The following is a 15,207-nucleotide window of genomic DNA, read 5'->3' on the forward strand; positions in this document are numbered from 1 at the left end:
ATCACTAGAAAGGCTGGATGAGCTGTCTCCTGGAATTCAAATCAATGTCACTCTAGCAGGTCACTAGGACAGCTACTGGCACAAGACCAAATTTACCCTTCGAATGCCAATAAACTGTGTATGGTTTAAAATATTGTTACATATATTAAAATAGATTACAATGATTTTGCTTTTATACTGTGCCTCTATATAATGGAAAACATATACAGTAGCTAGCATAATAATATTGATCCTGCAAAACATAGAACTTACTGTATAATTTCCAACGTGGTAAGTTTTCTATGGGTTTATCCCTATTTACCACCAATGACAACAATACAGTTTCTATACGTTATTTATAATAAAAGCAAGCTCTCCTGGGTAAGGTTTGCAAATAGAATATGTGCCACCATCTTTAGGAGCCAGTAACTTTAAATGTTGTGAAGTGTTGTCTTACAACAAATGGTTTCATTCTGAGTATCTCAGATTATAAATTAGCACAGCAAACTACTATTAAGGTAAAACAGTAGATATCAGTCAAGCCTGAAAGAAACAGATGTAGGTCTGACTGAATTCAAAAGGATTTGCGCAGGCTTCCATTAGGACTGAGTTCGGCCATAGGGTTTAATGATCACTACATTTTAATCAAAGCAGCAGAACTCTTGGAATTGCTTCCAGAGGATTATTATCTCTTACCTGTATTTCGCTGTGGGGTCTCAAACACTGAAATTGTGTCATCACTCAGAAAATAAGAAATAATGAACTGCCGATCCTTGTCAATGGGATTATCAGTAATACATTTTGCAAGAAAGCGCAGCAGGTTACTTTCGAGGCCTTTTCTATGAGGGCAGAAGAAGTGGCAAGAAATTCAGTACATAGTATGATGAAACTTTTCATTACTTGGAGATGCATTTTGTGAAATAAACAAAATGCATATTCTTGGTCTGGACAGGAAATGGAATGAAGTTCCCTATTTTTTCAAAAATAATTTTCAGCTGAGGTTAACAAAGCCAAGCAGGGTCAGCCAGATAGAAAGGAATTGTTTTTCAGGGCACAATTGGTTCTCTGATTACAGATTCTGATTACATTTGTATTCAATCTCAATTGCAAATCAGGCTCAAAGTTTATTTCCAGAAATTTCATTGGGGGGGGGACATTTTTTAGATGTATTAATTTCAAACCTAAATACAAATCAAAATACATGTCAGGACCTTCTCCAGGAAATTTGGCCAATCAGATTCTTTTTCAACGTGGCTATTTTTTAAAATGTGAAAACTGCATGAATTCAACAATGGTAAATCTATTGATTTAGACGTTACTATTTAAAAATGTACCATGGTTATATAAATTATTAAAATTTTAATAAAGTCTTCTAAAAGCATTCTCCTTTTCTGAAGGCTCTACATGTGGGTTAATGGACTTCAGATCTGCAATGCAGCTTTGCTTTTTACTCAGGATTCATAAATCATGGCACAATCTATATAACCCACAATGGAAATAAAAGGTGCTAATGTTTTCATATTGCTATAGTACAACTGTGCGTGAAAACCAGCCAACAAAGAAAGGAACTCTCAGGAAATCTGAAGAGAAACAAATGGGGGTTATATCATATTTGTGGATCTTCTGAAATTCTTTTTAGTTGTCTACACTTGGAGCCGGGGGTGTGATTGCCAGATCAAGTAGATATACTCACACTAACTCTCATCCAGCTAGCATGCTACAAATAGTAGTGGAGCAATGGTAACACGGGGAGCAGCAGTACAGGCTAGCCACCCCAAGTATGTACCCATGGGGTCTGGTTGGGTCATAGTTGGGGCAGCTAGCCCCAACCACCTCTGACCACTGCATGTGCTACCACAGCTACACTACTTTTTTTAGTATGATAGCTCAATGAGAGCTACTGCAAGTATGTCTACTCGAGATGGGAATCACATCCTAGCTCCAAGTGTAGACATACCCTCAGAGTCTGATCCAACGCCAAATGAAGTCAACAAAGTCTTTGTATTTATTTTAATGGGAATCAGATTAGACCCTAACTTCACAGAAGACGGTATTTGCCTAGTTCACAGAAATACCGAATGCAATGTTGCTAACCAAGTCCTAATATACCTGGACACTTAAGTAAGGTAACCTTGACATTTCACTTAGCACCCCTCTCCCCTGCAACCAGGAATTTAAAAAATTAACTGGGATTATCTTTCACTAAAATACCTGTCTTTCTCCATGAATTTCTTGAAATCTTTCTGGGGAGGTTGGGGAAGAAGGCTCAAGCAGGAGCATAGAGAATCCTCTTCAGAACCAAATCCAGTGTATGGTGGAAACTTCTTTTCTATTTTTGAAGGAGGTGGAGCCTTGAATGGAATTGGGGTAAAATCCTCTATAAGAAAATAAGACAGCAAGATTTTTTTTCAGATCATGCTATTTTATTAAAGATATTGCATTTTCAGTATAGATGTCTATTAATATATTCGTGTAACAGAGCAGAACCTCCCCCTTTAAATCAGGGGTCTCAAACATGCGGCCTGCGGAGTTAATTCCTGCGGCCTGCCATAGGCGCCGACCTCACTGGCAGCCAAGCTCCCCTCCCCACCCCCAACCCCCCACCTCCCAAGCACGCCACGTCCCCACTCCTCTGTCTACCTCCCAGCGCTTCCTGCCGCCAAACAGCTGTTTGGCAGCGCTTAGGACTTTCCAGGAGGGAGGGGAGAGGAGCGGGGACACGGCGCGCTCAGGGGAGGAGGCAGAGAAGAGGCGGAGCTGGAGCGGGGATTTGGGGAAGGGGTTGGAATAGGGGCAGGGAAGGGGTGGGAAGAGGTGGGGCAGGGGCAGGGCCTCATGGACTAGATGAGCAGTCTGGGGTACAAAGTTCAGCATGTATGATTCTTTGCTGTGAGTAGTTGGGAAAAATGTTTGTTAAAAGTGGCAACGTATTTTGTATGAATAGTTACTTTAAAAAGTTCCTGCCATTAAAGCTATGTTGATAGACTGTTAGTGTGGATCATCATCAGTGTTACTGACCACATAAGGAATAGTTACAGTTGTTTATATTTTATTAAAACCCTTTTTCGCATTACAGTTTTTAAAAAGTTAATACTTTGACTTTTAATAGCGTACTCATAGACTCATAGACTCATAGACTTTAAGGTCAGAAGGGACCAATATGGTCATCTAGTCTGACCCCCCGCATGATGCAGGCCACAAAAGCTGACCCCCCCACTTTCCCTTAACTCTGCTGTTGAAGTCTCCAGATCGTGATCTAAAGACTTCAAGTCGCAGAGAATCTTCCAGCTTGCGACCCCTGCCCTATGCTGCGGAGGAAGGCGAAAAACCTCCAGGGCCACTGCCAATCTACCCTGGAGGAAAATTCCTTCCCGACCCCAAATATGGCGATCAGCAGAACCCCGAGCATACAGGCAAGATTCTCTAGCCAGACCCTCATTTTACCAGCGATGGCCGTTATTGCCTAATTGATTAGAATCACGTAATCCCATCAAACCATTCCCTCCATAAACTTATCTAGCCTAATCTTGAAGCCAGAGAGGTCTTTCGCCCCCACCGTTTCCCTCGGAAGGCTGTTCCAAAATTTCACCCCTCTGACGGTTAGAAACCTTCGTCTAATTTCAAGCCTAAATTTCCCCACGGCCAGTTTATATCCATTACTCTTCATTTTTTTAAATTTTTGACTATACTTTTGTATCATTGTATAAAAAGGTGTCAGTGATGCGGTCCTCAGACCAATGTACTAGTCCTCATGTGGCCCTAGTGGTGACTTGAGTTTGAGATCCCTGCTTTAAATCATGCTTGCTTCACTATTTATAGGGTGAAATGCAGGCCTTATTGAAATCAATGGCAAAACTGCTATCATAATTTCGATGGGGCCAGGATTTTGCCCATGTCCTATAATGTTTGGAAGAAATCAGTCAATAGTAAGGGAAATATTATTCCTAAACAGAAGAACCAAATTTTAAAAACCGCTTTTCAACTCTTATCCCTTGGGATCATTCCACAATTCAAATTCCTTGCTTGTGATATTTTTTGATCTGCTTTTTGTCAATTTCTATGTTTGTATTGGAAGAACTCAAATGTTTATGTCAGCCTTGGCAAGTTGCCAATAAACTCAGTCCTATCCCAAATACATCCACCTTTTCTGAAGCTTTACTTTTATAGTCTTTCCCCTACCCTACTCTTAAATATTGCCTTAGCTCCAGACTCACTCATCAGCACTATTCCACAACTATGATCCCTTTCTCCATATGAACATGACCAATAACCAATCTGTCCTCTCTTCACATATGCTTGTCAACTCAACAAGCTGTTATAAGGTCCACCCTGATCCCTATATCTAGCGAAAATCCTGCTGCCCCAGTGTCAACTGCTGCTCTAGAGTGCCATAGTTGCTCCCCTGAACCTGTTTTTCCCAGTATTACAACTTGCAACAGCTATTGAGGCTTACAGCCAACATAAGAACCTAGATAGATACAGTCTTGATGATTATATTCCCTGTAAATAAAGTTTATTAACGTGGAAGCAACACTGACAGATGCTGGAAAATAAAAGTACAACGCACTAGGCAAATCACCAGCCAGAAGGATGTCACAGCATCCACGGTCCATGAAAGAACCGAGGGCCTCAGAAAGGCAGTGTACAACAATGGCCACAAATAAGAATGGGGTTTTTTTCTTCCCAACCATTGTGTCTTCTACCTGGAGTGGGAGAGATTTAATTCACCATTTTTTCCCTTTTCATCACCAAAACAAAAGTATCCAGTGAAAATGGTGAAACTTACACATAGTTCTATAGGAAGAAAAACTGATTGAATGAATAATGCATTTTTTATCTGAAACATCCCCAACATTATTGTACTGTAGGTGTGGTTTCGGTACATGTAGAGGAAAAGGGTGACATTTGGGCCAGTTCAAACTTTTCCTGAAGTGCTTTTTCAATCTACATATCTATTTAAAATAGGGGTTCTCAAACTATGTCGGGACCCCAAAGTGGGTCACAAGCCCATTTTAATGGGGTCGCCAGGGCTGGCATTAGATTTTCTGGGGCCAAAGCCAGAGGGCTTCAGCCCTGGGCGATGGAGATCAGGTTACAGGCCCCCTGCCTGGGGCAGTAGGACTCAGGCTTTGGCTTTGGGGAGCTCAGGTGGGCTCAGGCTCTGGTCCCCCCCTCCTGGGGTCATGTAGTAATATTTGTTGTCAGAATGGGGTCGCAGCACAGTGGAGTTTGAGAACCGGTGATTTAGAACATGCTAATAAACGAAGATCACAGCAACCTACTCTTTTAAATTCAGATTTATCTAAGACAGGTTTGTTGTTGAAAAGTACAGCAAGAATTCAGATGTCAGAATTTCTCCTAAGTCAAGTCCTAAACATAAGAAGCACCTTCTCCATCCTTCCTTCAGCAGTTACTTCTACTGCAACATATCCTGTTGAGAATAAGGTCTTCATGGAAAAGCTAATGCCTCCTCTTGACCCAGTCAAGAGGAGTTTCTATAAAAACAAAGCAGCCAATGTATTTCCCTCAGAAGTTACACATGCCCTTTCCATGATATAGCGCAACTAGTCTGGGAGGGCTCAAATACTGAATCAATAAATAAAAAGAAGTCTCCTGCTAGGAAATTTTCAAATTTTACACCAAAAACCATCACTGTAACAGAGTAGCATCATATAAGTAAACACATGACAAAACAAACATTATTTCTGGCAATATTGATCCTCTAAACAATTTCAATATAGTGCATGAGGAGTTACATGTGCGACTCTAGTTAAAAAACAAACACTGTGTACATAAGTCTCTGCATACTGAGAAGGGGGGGGAAATCCCTACATGAGTTTGTATGTTGAATGACAAGGTGATCACACATGTATTCTCTATTTGAAAAAGAACTATCAGATTTATAATATTGATTATTCTCAACTACGGTAGCTTTAATTTGTGGGACTTACATAACAAATGGAACACTGATTAAGATCTTTCTTGCACTCCAACAGTGCCACCTAGCGTATGTCTAGTAGACAAGTCAAAGATAATTGCTCAATTTAGTTTTACTCTCTTGGTACTCAGCACTTGTACATTTGTTTTAATGTGTCAGTCATACCTATAATCAACCATGCTTAATATAGCACTAATAAGTCATTATATCAACAAAATACCATAGCTTTCAATTGCTGTAGTATTTAGGTGTCCATTTTGTGTCTTCCCAGGCCCCATTACATAAAGCCAATCTAGATTGGGCTCTGTGTAATTATGTACTATTCGTGTGTGGTCTTTAACTTTGACCCTCAGAACCAATTCCTAACAATTTAATGATGTGTTATCCCTGAACTCATATTTTATCTCTATTAAAGTCCTGAAAGTCTGTAACAAAACAGTTAAGCAGAAGTATTTTTTGAACATTTGTAAATATGTCTCTTGCTGTAACAATCTGCAGAGTAACCCAATGTTCTTATATGTTCTTCCCAAAAAACATCTTGCAAATCATTAGGGAACAATGCAGAAAATAAAGTAAGTGAAGTCCATTTATTGAAGTCTGAATACTAGTGATATCATAGCAGTATTTTCGGAAGCCTTCTCAATCCATAGCTAACTTTTCACACACAGCAGTTGATCTCCCAATGATCTGCTGCACAACATCTATCCATCTCCTCACTGGTCGCCCCCTACTACAATGACCTTCTACCATTCCTGCCAACATTTTAATGTGAATTTACCGTGGTATTGAAAGCCGTGGGTAATGAAATCCTATTCATGGACAGGACAGATACACCATAGGCACTGGCAGTTTTCGCCACAATGCTGCATCAATGCACCTCAATCCTGAAACTGAAGGATCATCTCTATGGGTATGTCTTCACCCCACAGTTAACCTGGATGATTGGTATCTGGGTCTGAGCACCTGGGTTAGGTGCAGGGCTGGCTCCAGGCACCAGCTTAACAAGCAGGTGCTTGGGGCGGCCAAGGGAGAGGGGCGGCACCTGCGGCAATTCGGGGGCAGCAGGTCCCTCATTCCCTCAAGGAGCGAAGGACCTGCCGCTGAACTGCAGCCGCCGATCGTGGCTTTTTTTTTTTTTGCTTGGGGCGGCAGAAATGCTGGAGCCGGCCCTGGTTAGGTGCCCAAGTGTGAGTGCCCCATCTGCAAAGTCCTACCCTATTTAATGTGTCCTCACTGTTTCTGCCTTCGGACATGCATGTCTGGGGGGGATGGGAGGGAAGTATATCCCATGCTCCTTTGCTGTAGGATTCATTCCCAGTCAGTTGAGGGAGAACTTGTCTGTCTGGAAGGACTGTGGGAAGGGCATCGGAGGACTACTAGAACATGAGTGATTTTGTCTACATCTTCACTGCAAAGTGGGTGGGTTCTAGCCTAAGTGAAAGTGGACTCTAACCCATACCTCCAGCTGAGCAATGTAACCTAGCCTGGGCTTAAAGAACCCTCAGACCTGAGTCAGAGGATTTTCTATCTAGATATTAGGGAACTTGGGCTAAAACCCAGGTAAGAGCCGGAGTTATCTGTGTAGTGAAGATATACTCTATGCATGAGAGAGCAGTTCAGACTCCAGAGCAATTCAAGGAGTCTTACTGTGGTGCTGGTTTTTATGATCAGAACACCTGCCCACTGACACCATCAAATTCATTTCACATAACACACTGAACAGTCACTACATTCTAACCACTTTCAATCACAAAACAAGATCTGAACCAGCAACATAAAGGCAAAAAACTTTATAGCCCATTATTAATCCCCAGAGCCATCCAGTCCCCCTTAAGAATAAAAAAAACTTGAATATTATGTAGTCTTCTCAGTAGCAAAAATGGTGATAAGGACCAGTTCGGTGGCATAGCAAAAGCATTATGCTAGCAAGAAATCAGCTTTCAAATTTGAGATTTCATCTTCTGCTTCCAATTTCAATGGCGTTTTAAAAGTACCAGTGAAGGGGTACTTGCAATTCCCTTGGACTGAAAACAGATGACTAGCGCTGGACATAATGCTTGGTTCATGCATTTGCCAACAACCAACAGGTATAGAAGAGGCCTCCCCTAGTTTCCAACTTTATTTTAGTGAAATGGGATCCTGCTTCACAGTTCACCTACCAAGGAAAACAAGGAGGCAACGCCTCCTTTTCTCCTGCCTTCCAAAAGGAATATTACAAGAGCACCTATTTGTCACATGGTTGGCAGTGCAGCCAAAAATGTGACACTATGTATTTTGGCTCACGAGAAATCCCTCTTCCCCCTCCACATAATATTTAAGAAAAGTATTTAAGAAAGGACACTTCTTACTCTACTTCTGTGCTGTGATGAGATAAATATAGTTCTCCTCAGAGACATACTCATGAGTAAATTTCCCATTTCATTTGGGTATGCATTGTTTATAATGTATATGTGGCCATTGCTGCATTTAGATCATCCTTCTCTTTCTATGCAGCTGCATTAGCAAAATTTAGGCAGAATATATCCCACATTAAGGTGTCTTTCCCTTGCATTCAGATCAGTGCTGCATTCATCCATAATAATGTCAGGCTTCCTGCTGAAGGGCATGAGCTATCGTTTACAAAGCCGCTGTCCTTTGAAAAATTTCCCTTTGCTTTCACAAATATTATGCCAAGAAAAACAGGCAGAAACATTGGAAACATATTGATGATCATAACCACTGCACTTCAAGAGAAATCTCCTCGTCCTCCTAAAAGGCAATTCTATCAGCATACAACTCCTGCTGAAGCCATATAGTCAAATAAATGCTTGTACAAAGAACAGCAGGGGGTAAGATGAGTAACTCAAAATCACAACAGCAACAGTGAGCTCAGTCCTGCAAGGTGCTGAGCACTCTGGTCCCAATTTAACAAAGCACTTAAGCAAGTGCTTAACCTTTGCCAAGGGCACAGTCCTACTGAAAACAAGTTAAAACTAAGCACCTGCTTAAGTGCTTTGCTGGCTCAGGGACAGAGTGCTGAGCACATTGCATGATCAAGCCCACAGAGAATACATGGTATTTCTGCCCGCTCCAAATAAAGTGTGCACAAGCTCCATGGAGGACAAATGTACCCTCTTCCTGGGGTTTGAATTTATAGGTAACTCACAAACAACAAAACATAAACCCCAACCTCGAGCTTTCTCCCCCAACCCTACTTGTTCCAAGAGTTACCCACAGGACCTCCTTGTCTCTACCTTTAGTCCCCTCTGACTGAAAGGTCACGCCTTTTTATATCCTGATAGGCTATCCAGGGGGTTAACACATGTCACAGTAAATCAGCAGAATTTAGCAGCTTTATGCAAGGTTCTAACCCCTGTTAACAAGGTGGGTCACATCAAGATGCCTGCATTTCTACATAGAATTATAGATCCTACCACCCTATTACATGCTATTTATTTTTCTGATGTGTGTGTGGGAAACAGTGTGCCATTCTGCCCTCTCATAAACTTGCCCAACTAGCTGAAGTTAATATCCATAAACTAGTACCAGCAGTCAACCAGCCACTATTACACTAAAGAAACAACCTTTGCGGCCGTAATATTTAGCTGTATTACTTGGTGGGCAGATAATGGTTGTGTGTGTTCCACTTACCACACCACCCCAATTACGGAAGCCCCATTCACCATTCCAGTAATCACAGTATGGACATTCTTAATTTTAACAACATGTTCTGACAGGATCTTGTTTAATGCCTGGCATATTTGCACCAGTATTGTTCCAACTGTTTTCTTCTAATGCCAACAAGTGAGACAAGAAGCAGTATTCAATATGTGTAGTTAGCTTCAATAAAGGTTTCTACTGTAATATTGGGCCAACCTCCAGAGAAATAAAATGGTGGCCTTCCTCCTTCTGATGTTTTTCAGCCATTCATTGCTGTCATTCTATAGCGCTACAGTACCTCATTCCACCAAGGAGTTAATTGGACTTCGGTCCAAACTCTGTGTTCCATCTGGTCATGAGTCTGGGTCACAAACAGGTCTACCCAGATATCTTGTTTCACATGTCAGAAAAGGGTTGTAGCAGTACTTTTCTCACCACTTTTGAGCAGTCCATATACTCACTAGTTTCTATTCACTGGATAACTAAAATCGATGGTAGGATAAACTGCTCTTCCAAGGAGACACCCATACTAAAAACAGCTCTGATTCTGACTGGGGAATTCTGGGATCGCTAAACTAAATCCCATACTCCCAGAATGTTTTCCCATCTTGGAGACAAATGCTGATTGTTTTCCAAAATTCAGTCCTCCAGTTTGCAATTCTTGAGGCACTATGGGATACCTGCTGTAATGATCCAAACTGCACAGATTCTGTATAGTAGAGAGCATTAAGTGTAGATTTGCCAGCATTTGTTGTGAGGATGCACTGAATCATCTCAAACACCTAAACTCAGCAACAGTTTTCAGAAAATAGATCGGACATCTTTACAAAATGCAGTGTGATGAGAAGACTATGAATCATAGAATCATAGACTTTAAGGTCAGAAGGGACCATTATGATCATCTAGTCCGACCTCCTGCACAACGCAGGCCACAGAATCTCACCCACTCACTCCTGTAACAAACCCCTAACCTATATCTGAGCCATTGAAGCCCTCAAATCATGGTTTAAAGACTTCAAGGTGCAGAGAATCCTCCAGCAAGTGACCCGTGCCCCACGCTACAGAGGAAGGCAAAAAAACACCAGGGCCGCTGCCAATCTGCCCTGGGGGAAAATTCCTTCCCGACCCCAAATATGGCAATCAGCTAAAACCTGAGCATGTGGGCAAGATTCACCAGCCAGACACCCAGGAAAGAATTCTCTGTAGTAACTCAGATCCCACCCCATCTAACATCCCATCACAAGCCATTGGGCATATTTACCGCTATAGTCAAAGATCAATTAATTGCCAAAATTAGGCTATCCCATCATACCATCCCCTCCATAAACTTATCAAGCTTAGTCTTGAAGCCAATGTACACACATGTTCAGATGTACATTCTTGTTCAAACTTTGACTGAAGGTAGGGATATCGGAATAGGGAGGTGGAAGAATCAACAGCCTTTATGTAGGATCATTTTATTGTCCTGGTTTTGAAATAAAAACAGTCAAGGGCACAACATGCAAATCTGGGTTGGTCTTAAATAGATCACGATAGATGACCCATGTTCAAGAAAGATGAATTCAAACTGGCACAGGTGTAGAAAAGGGTTACTAGGATGATGAGGGGAATGGAGCCCTACCTTACAAGAGGAGGCTAAAAGAGCTTGGCTTGTTTAGCAAAACAAAGGCTGGGAGGGGATATAATTGCTCTCCCTCAATACAGGGAGGGTGAAGAGATATTTAAGCTATGGGACAATGTTGGCACAAGAATAAATGGGTATAAATTGACCATGAATAAATTTAGGTGGGAAATTTGAAGAAGGTTTCTAACCATCAGAGGGGTGAGGATCTGGAACAGCCTCCCAACAGGAACTGTAGAGGCAAACAACCTAATTAGCTTTAAGATAATTTATGAAGTAGGACTGTATGACCGGGTTGCCTGCACTGAGAGAGGACTGGGCTAGGCACCTCTGGACATCTCTTACAGTTCATGCCTTATGTTCCTAAAATCTCACACTTCAGGGGCTTCTGGTGGGTCTCACTCATATGCTCAGGGTCTAACTGACCACCATATCCAAGGATGGGAAGCAATATTCCCACAAGTCAAATGGGCACAGATTTTGGGCATTTTTTGCCTTCTTCTGCAGCATGGATCACAGGTCACTTGCTAGGAACATCTGGGTATATCTTACTAAATCAATTCCCTGCCATTGCATCGTTGCACCTCAGTCCTGTTCACTGACTTTGGCACACAATAGTTCAGTTTCCTGAAGACTGTAACACTTTGGTCTAATTCTGGTTGTTGGGCTTGGTCTGGATGTGGTTGGGTGGTGTTTAGTGGTCTGTGACGTGCAGGAGGTCAGACGGGTAGTCCTTTCTGGCCTTAACTCTATAACAACTCCACTGGTACCCCTGCAAAACTACTATTTTGCTGTTAGCTACTTAAAGCAGATTATATATTGCTCCAGGTTTCTAATTCAAATAAATAAAAGCGTTTCTATTAATAGAGAATAACCTTTTAAAAATTCAAAGTTTAAAAGCAGGCACAGAAAAGGATAAATATAAGTACTTACTGATTCCATACTTTGTCATATAATATTCTTTAGTAAATTCATCACAGTCACAGAGTTTTACCCGCCTTCCCCAAACATTGATCACTGCCCCTATTGTCAGGTCAGAGTCTTTGTAAAATTCCTGATGCACAGTTCCTGTCTAATAAAAGAAAAAAAGATTTAAGAAGCACCTCTATGGAACTTTCTAAAAAAAAAAAAAAAAAAAAAAAAAAAAAACTATAAAAATTTTACATAAATATTTGATCTTGAACAAAAAAACCTCCATATTTCACATTTTAGATGTTTTTACTCCCACTCCAAGCTAAAGCTTTTTCTAAACATTTTCACAAACACTGCATATTAAATTTCAACACTGCTCATTTAAGCAGTTCTACAGTGACACCACCATTCTTACAAATAACTTTCTTTGTTTTAGATAAGCAGGATGTTAGAAATGATAAAACAACTGTAATTACATTAGATGGCCTGAGGTATTCAAAAATATCTGACCTTACGATTGTCCAGAATGTAACGGCCTTTGTTTCCTACTAAGCCTCCAAACACATTGAGAACTGTGCGATCTGTGATTGCACCAGGCTGATACAGCCCTGCTGGAGCATACTGCAAGGAAAGAAAACAGACGCTTCTAATAAAGCAAAAAAACAGAGACTTCAGTTACCAAACAAAACCAGTAGTTGTAGGAGACAATTTTTATGTGACTGTTTTTGTGTGAACATTTTTAGTGACCATATTGAGGTGTGCTTATGTTACTGACCTCCAAAGCCACTCTGCTGTTCAAACTATACATTCAGAGTCCTATTGTGCACCCAAGGGCACAGTCTCTTTCTCTGAAGCAAATGGAAAGCAAAGGTTGGCACAACTAAAGTATTGCATATCTTCTTATTATTGCTTGTAGTTATTATATTATTGTAGCATGTAAAAGCTGCAAACAGGATTGGGGCCCCATTGTGTTGGGTTCTGTACAAATATAGAAAAGAGCTAATCAGCCTGTTCTGTTGTGATGAATGTTCCTATAGGAAGTTTTTAATTTATACTAGTAATTTATTCTAGTTATAACCAAAAAAAAAAAAATACAAAACATTTTAAAATGAAGAATCAACTAGATGTGCATATAACTAAAACAGATCTCATTATCTTTAATGTAACCCCAGTCCCTCCTGTATACCATCCCCATTTTGGGTAATCCTTTGCTGCCCTTTCTCTAACTTCCATTGACTTCAGAGAGAAATATACCCTTGAATCCCAATCCTTCAATGAGCAGTGCAAGGGTACAGGGTCTGCTAAGTCAGAGCTCATTGCAAGATCAGGGTCCCAGACTATTGTCTCTTTAAGGCAGGGATCTGTTTATTTTTTAACTTGGCCTGTAAACACCTATGGCTTACAAAATTAAATATTATTACAAATATTAAAAGCAAAGGAGGGGGGAAATAATTCATCACTGCATTACTCCAGACTTATAACGGTTCAAGTCTATCACCAGTATAAAAATGGAATGACACAAAAACATTGTATTCAAACTCTAAAATGGTAAATAAGTTATGGAGGACTAAACTAATTAGTAGACCCTCTCTAAGGGCCTGATCTAATATCCATTGAAGTCAGTGGAATGACTCCCATTGACTTCAACTGGCTTTGGATTAGGCCCTACTCTAAGAATTCAAGTTAAAGCAATGATACTGTAGCTGCTAGCAACAATTTACATTGCTGAATCTTGAAACTGGACTTTTTTTTAAGGACTTAGGAAAAAATCATGGCCCAATTCTGAATGCACATCAGTTTTATGATGGTGTAACTCCACTAATTTCAATGGACTTATACTGATTTACACTGGTGTGCTGGAGTAATAAACGATTAAACTTAAATTTCTGCATTGGTATAAAATGATAAGGAAAAGGAAATTGTAGAATACAAACCTATTAGTTCACCCATCTGAATTTTCTCTCTTCTTGATTAAGTATAGCATGCCCAAGCCTAATTATTTTTTATAATTTTTGTACCTATTGTGTGATCAAATACATAGGCAAGAAAAAAATCCCATAATTGTGGTTATTCTCAGTTGTTTTGATAATATACTGTAATTATCATTATATTCCTAATACAGGAACTTCAAAATAATGCATTTAAGCTGTTAGTTGGCAAAAGAACTTAAAATATGCTGTATTTTTTATTCTTCACCTTTGGTAGCTTCTTCCTATTGAGGAAAAGTGGAACAGCATCCCGGCCTGAGTTTACTGGTATCACTTCTTTTATTTCAATAGTATCATCAGCCAAAAAATAGTGCAGAATAAGTTCTCGTGGGTCCCCAAACGTGGATTCTGTATCATCCCACATACAGTAAAAACGTAAAACGTGTCCATCGTACTCCAGAAACTGTCTCAGAGTGTCAAAGCGCTCATAAGGGCGCAAGGGCTTCATACTATCTGCTATCTGAAGATCAAGGAGAAATGAAAGAGAGTTTTAAAATTACACGTTCTCAAATGCAGAAAAAAAACAGGGTAAAGACATGTTCTCAGATTAGTTTTAAGGGTTTCAAATTATGTAATTTAGCTACAGTAAATCAAACACAACATAGCCAAAGCACTATTTGAAAAAAGAAGATACTCTCGGTATATTTTTGAAAAGATCAATTATTTTAGACTTTTAAATCCTTGTTTCTCTTGCTATAAACAGTCCTTCTGATCAGAAAATTGTCAAGTTTTTAATGATAAGATATTAATAACCTGTGCAACACAAGTTTCAACAAATTATGTCTGGTACCTATATGGCTACATTTCATGATAAAAATCACCCTCTTTGATTTCTTTGAAGATATTTTATATCAGTAATTAACTATTGTGGAAGAAAGGTTAAACTAAAAAAATTTTTTACAGGATTTAACAGATAATGATTTTGTTATATGGAATTTGAGCTACAAAGTGATCTATGTGGTTTACACTTATTGAATGGGGTATATTCCCTTCTTGGCATGCACTCATTTGTATAAATAGGAATTACACATATGCTTCAAAATGAAAATATATCCCATTCAGTATAAGATCTGAAAAGCAGCAGTTTCCAGTCATAGGAAGTTCCAGGATGGAGAAGTGTTGCATTATAT

At 40.0% G+C, this 15,207-nt stretch overlaps 1 protein-coding gene across 1 annotated transcript in view; it reads right to left on the bottom strand.

Moving 5' to 3' along the window:
- Positions 1-15,207, bottom strand: part of LOC112113710 (EF-hand domain-containing family member C2) — a 90,011-nt gene that overhangs the window by 31,617 nt on the left and 43,187 nt on the right. Inside the window, exons 5-9 of the mRNA XM_026650028.1 lie at positions 14,286-14,537; positions 12,600-12,710; positions 12,111-12,249; positions 2,191-2,356; positions 676-818 (exon numbers count right to left, since the gene is read on the bottom strand). Of these exons, the coding sequence (XP_026505813.1) occupies positions 676-818; positions 2,191-2,356; positions 12,111-12,249; positions 12,600-12,710; positions 14,286-14,537 (811 nt within the window). The remainder of the gene's footprint in view (positions 1-675; positions 819-2,190; positions 2,357-12,110; positions 12,250-12,599; positions 12,711-14,285; positions 14,538-15,207) is intronic.

The sequence above is a fragment of the Terrapene carolina genome, unplaced genomic scaffold (assembly GCF_002925995.2).
Source record: "Terrapene carolina triunguis isolate 2854851 unplaced genomic scaffold, T_m_triunguis-2.0 Scaffold24, whole genome shotgun sequence".
Classification (NCBI taxonomy): Eukaryota; Metazoa; Chordata; order Testudines; family Emydidae; genus Terrapene; species Terrapene triunguis.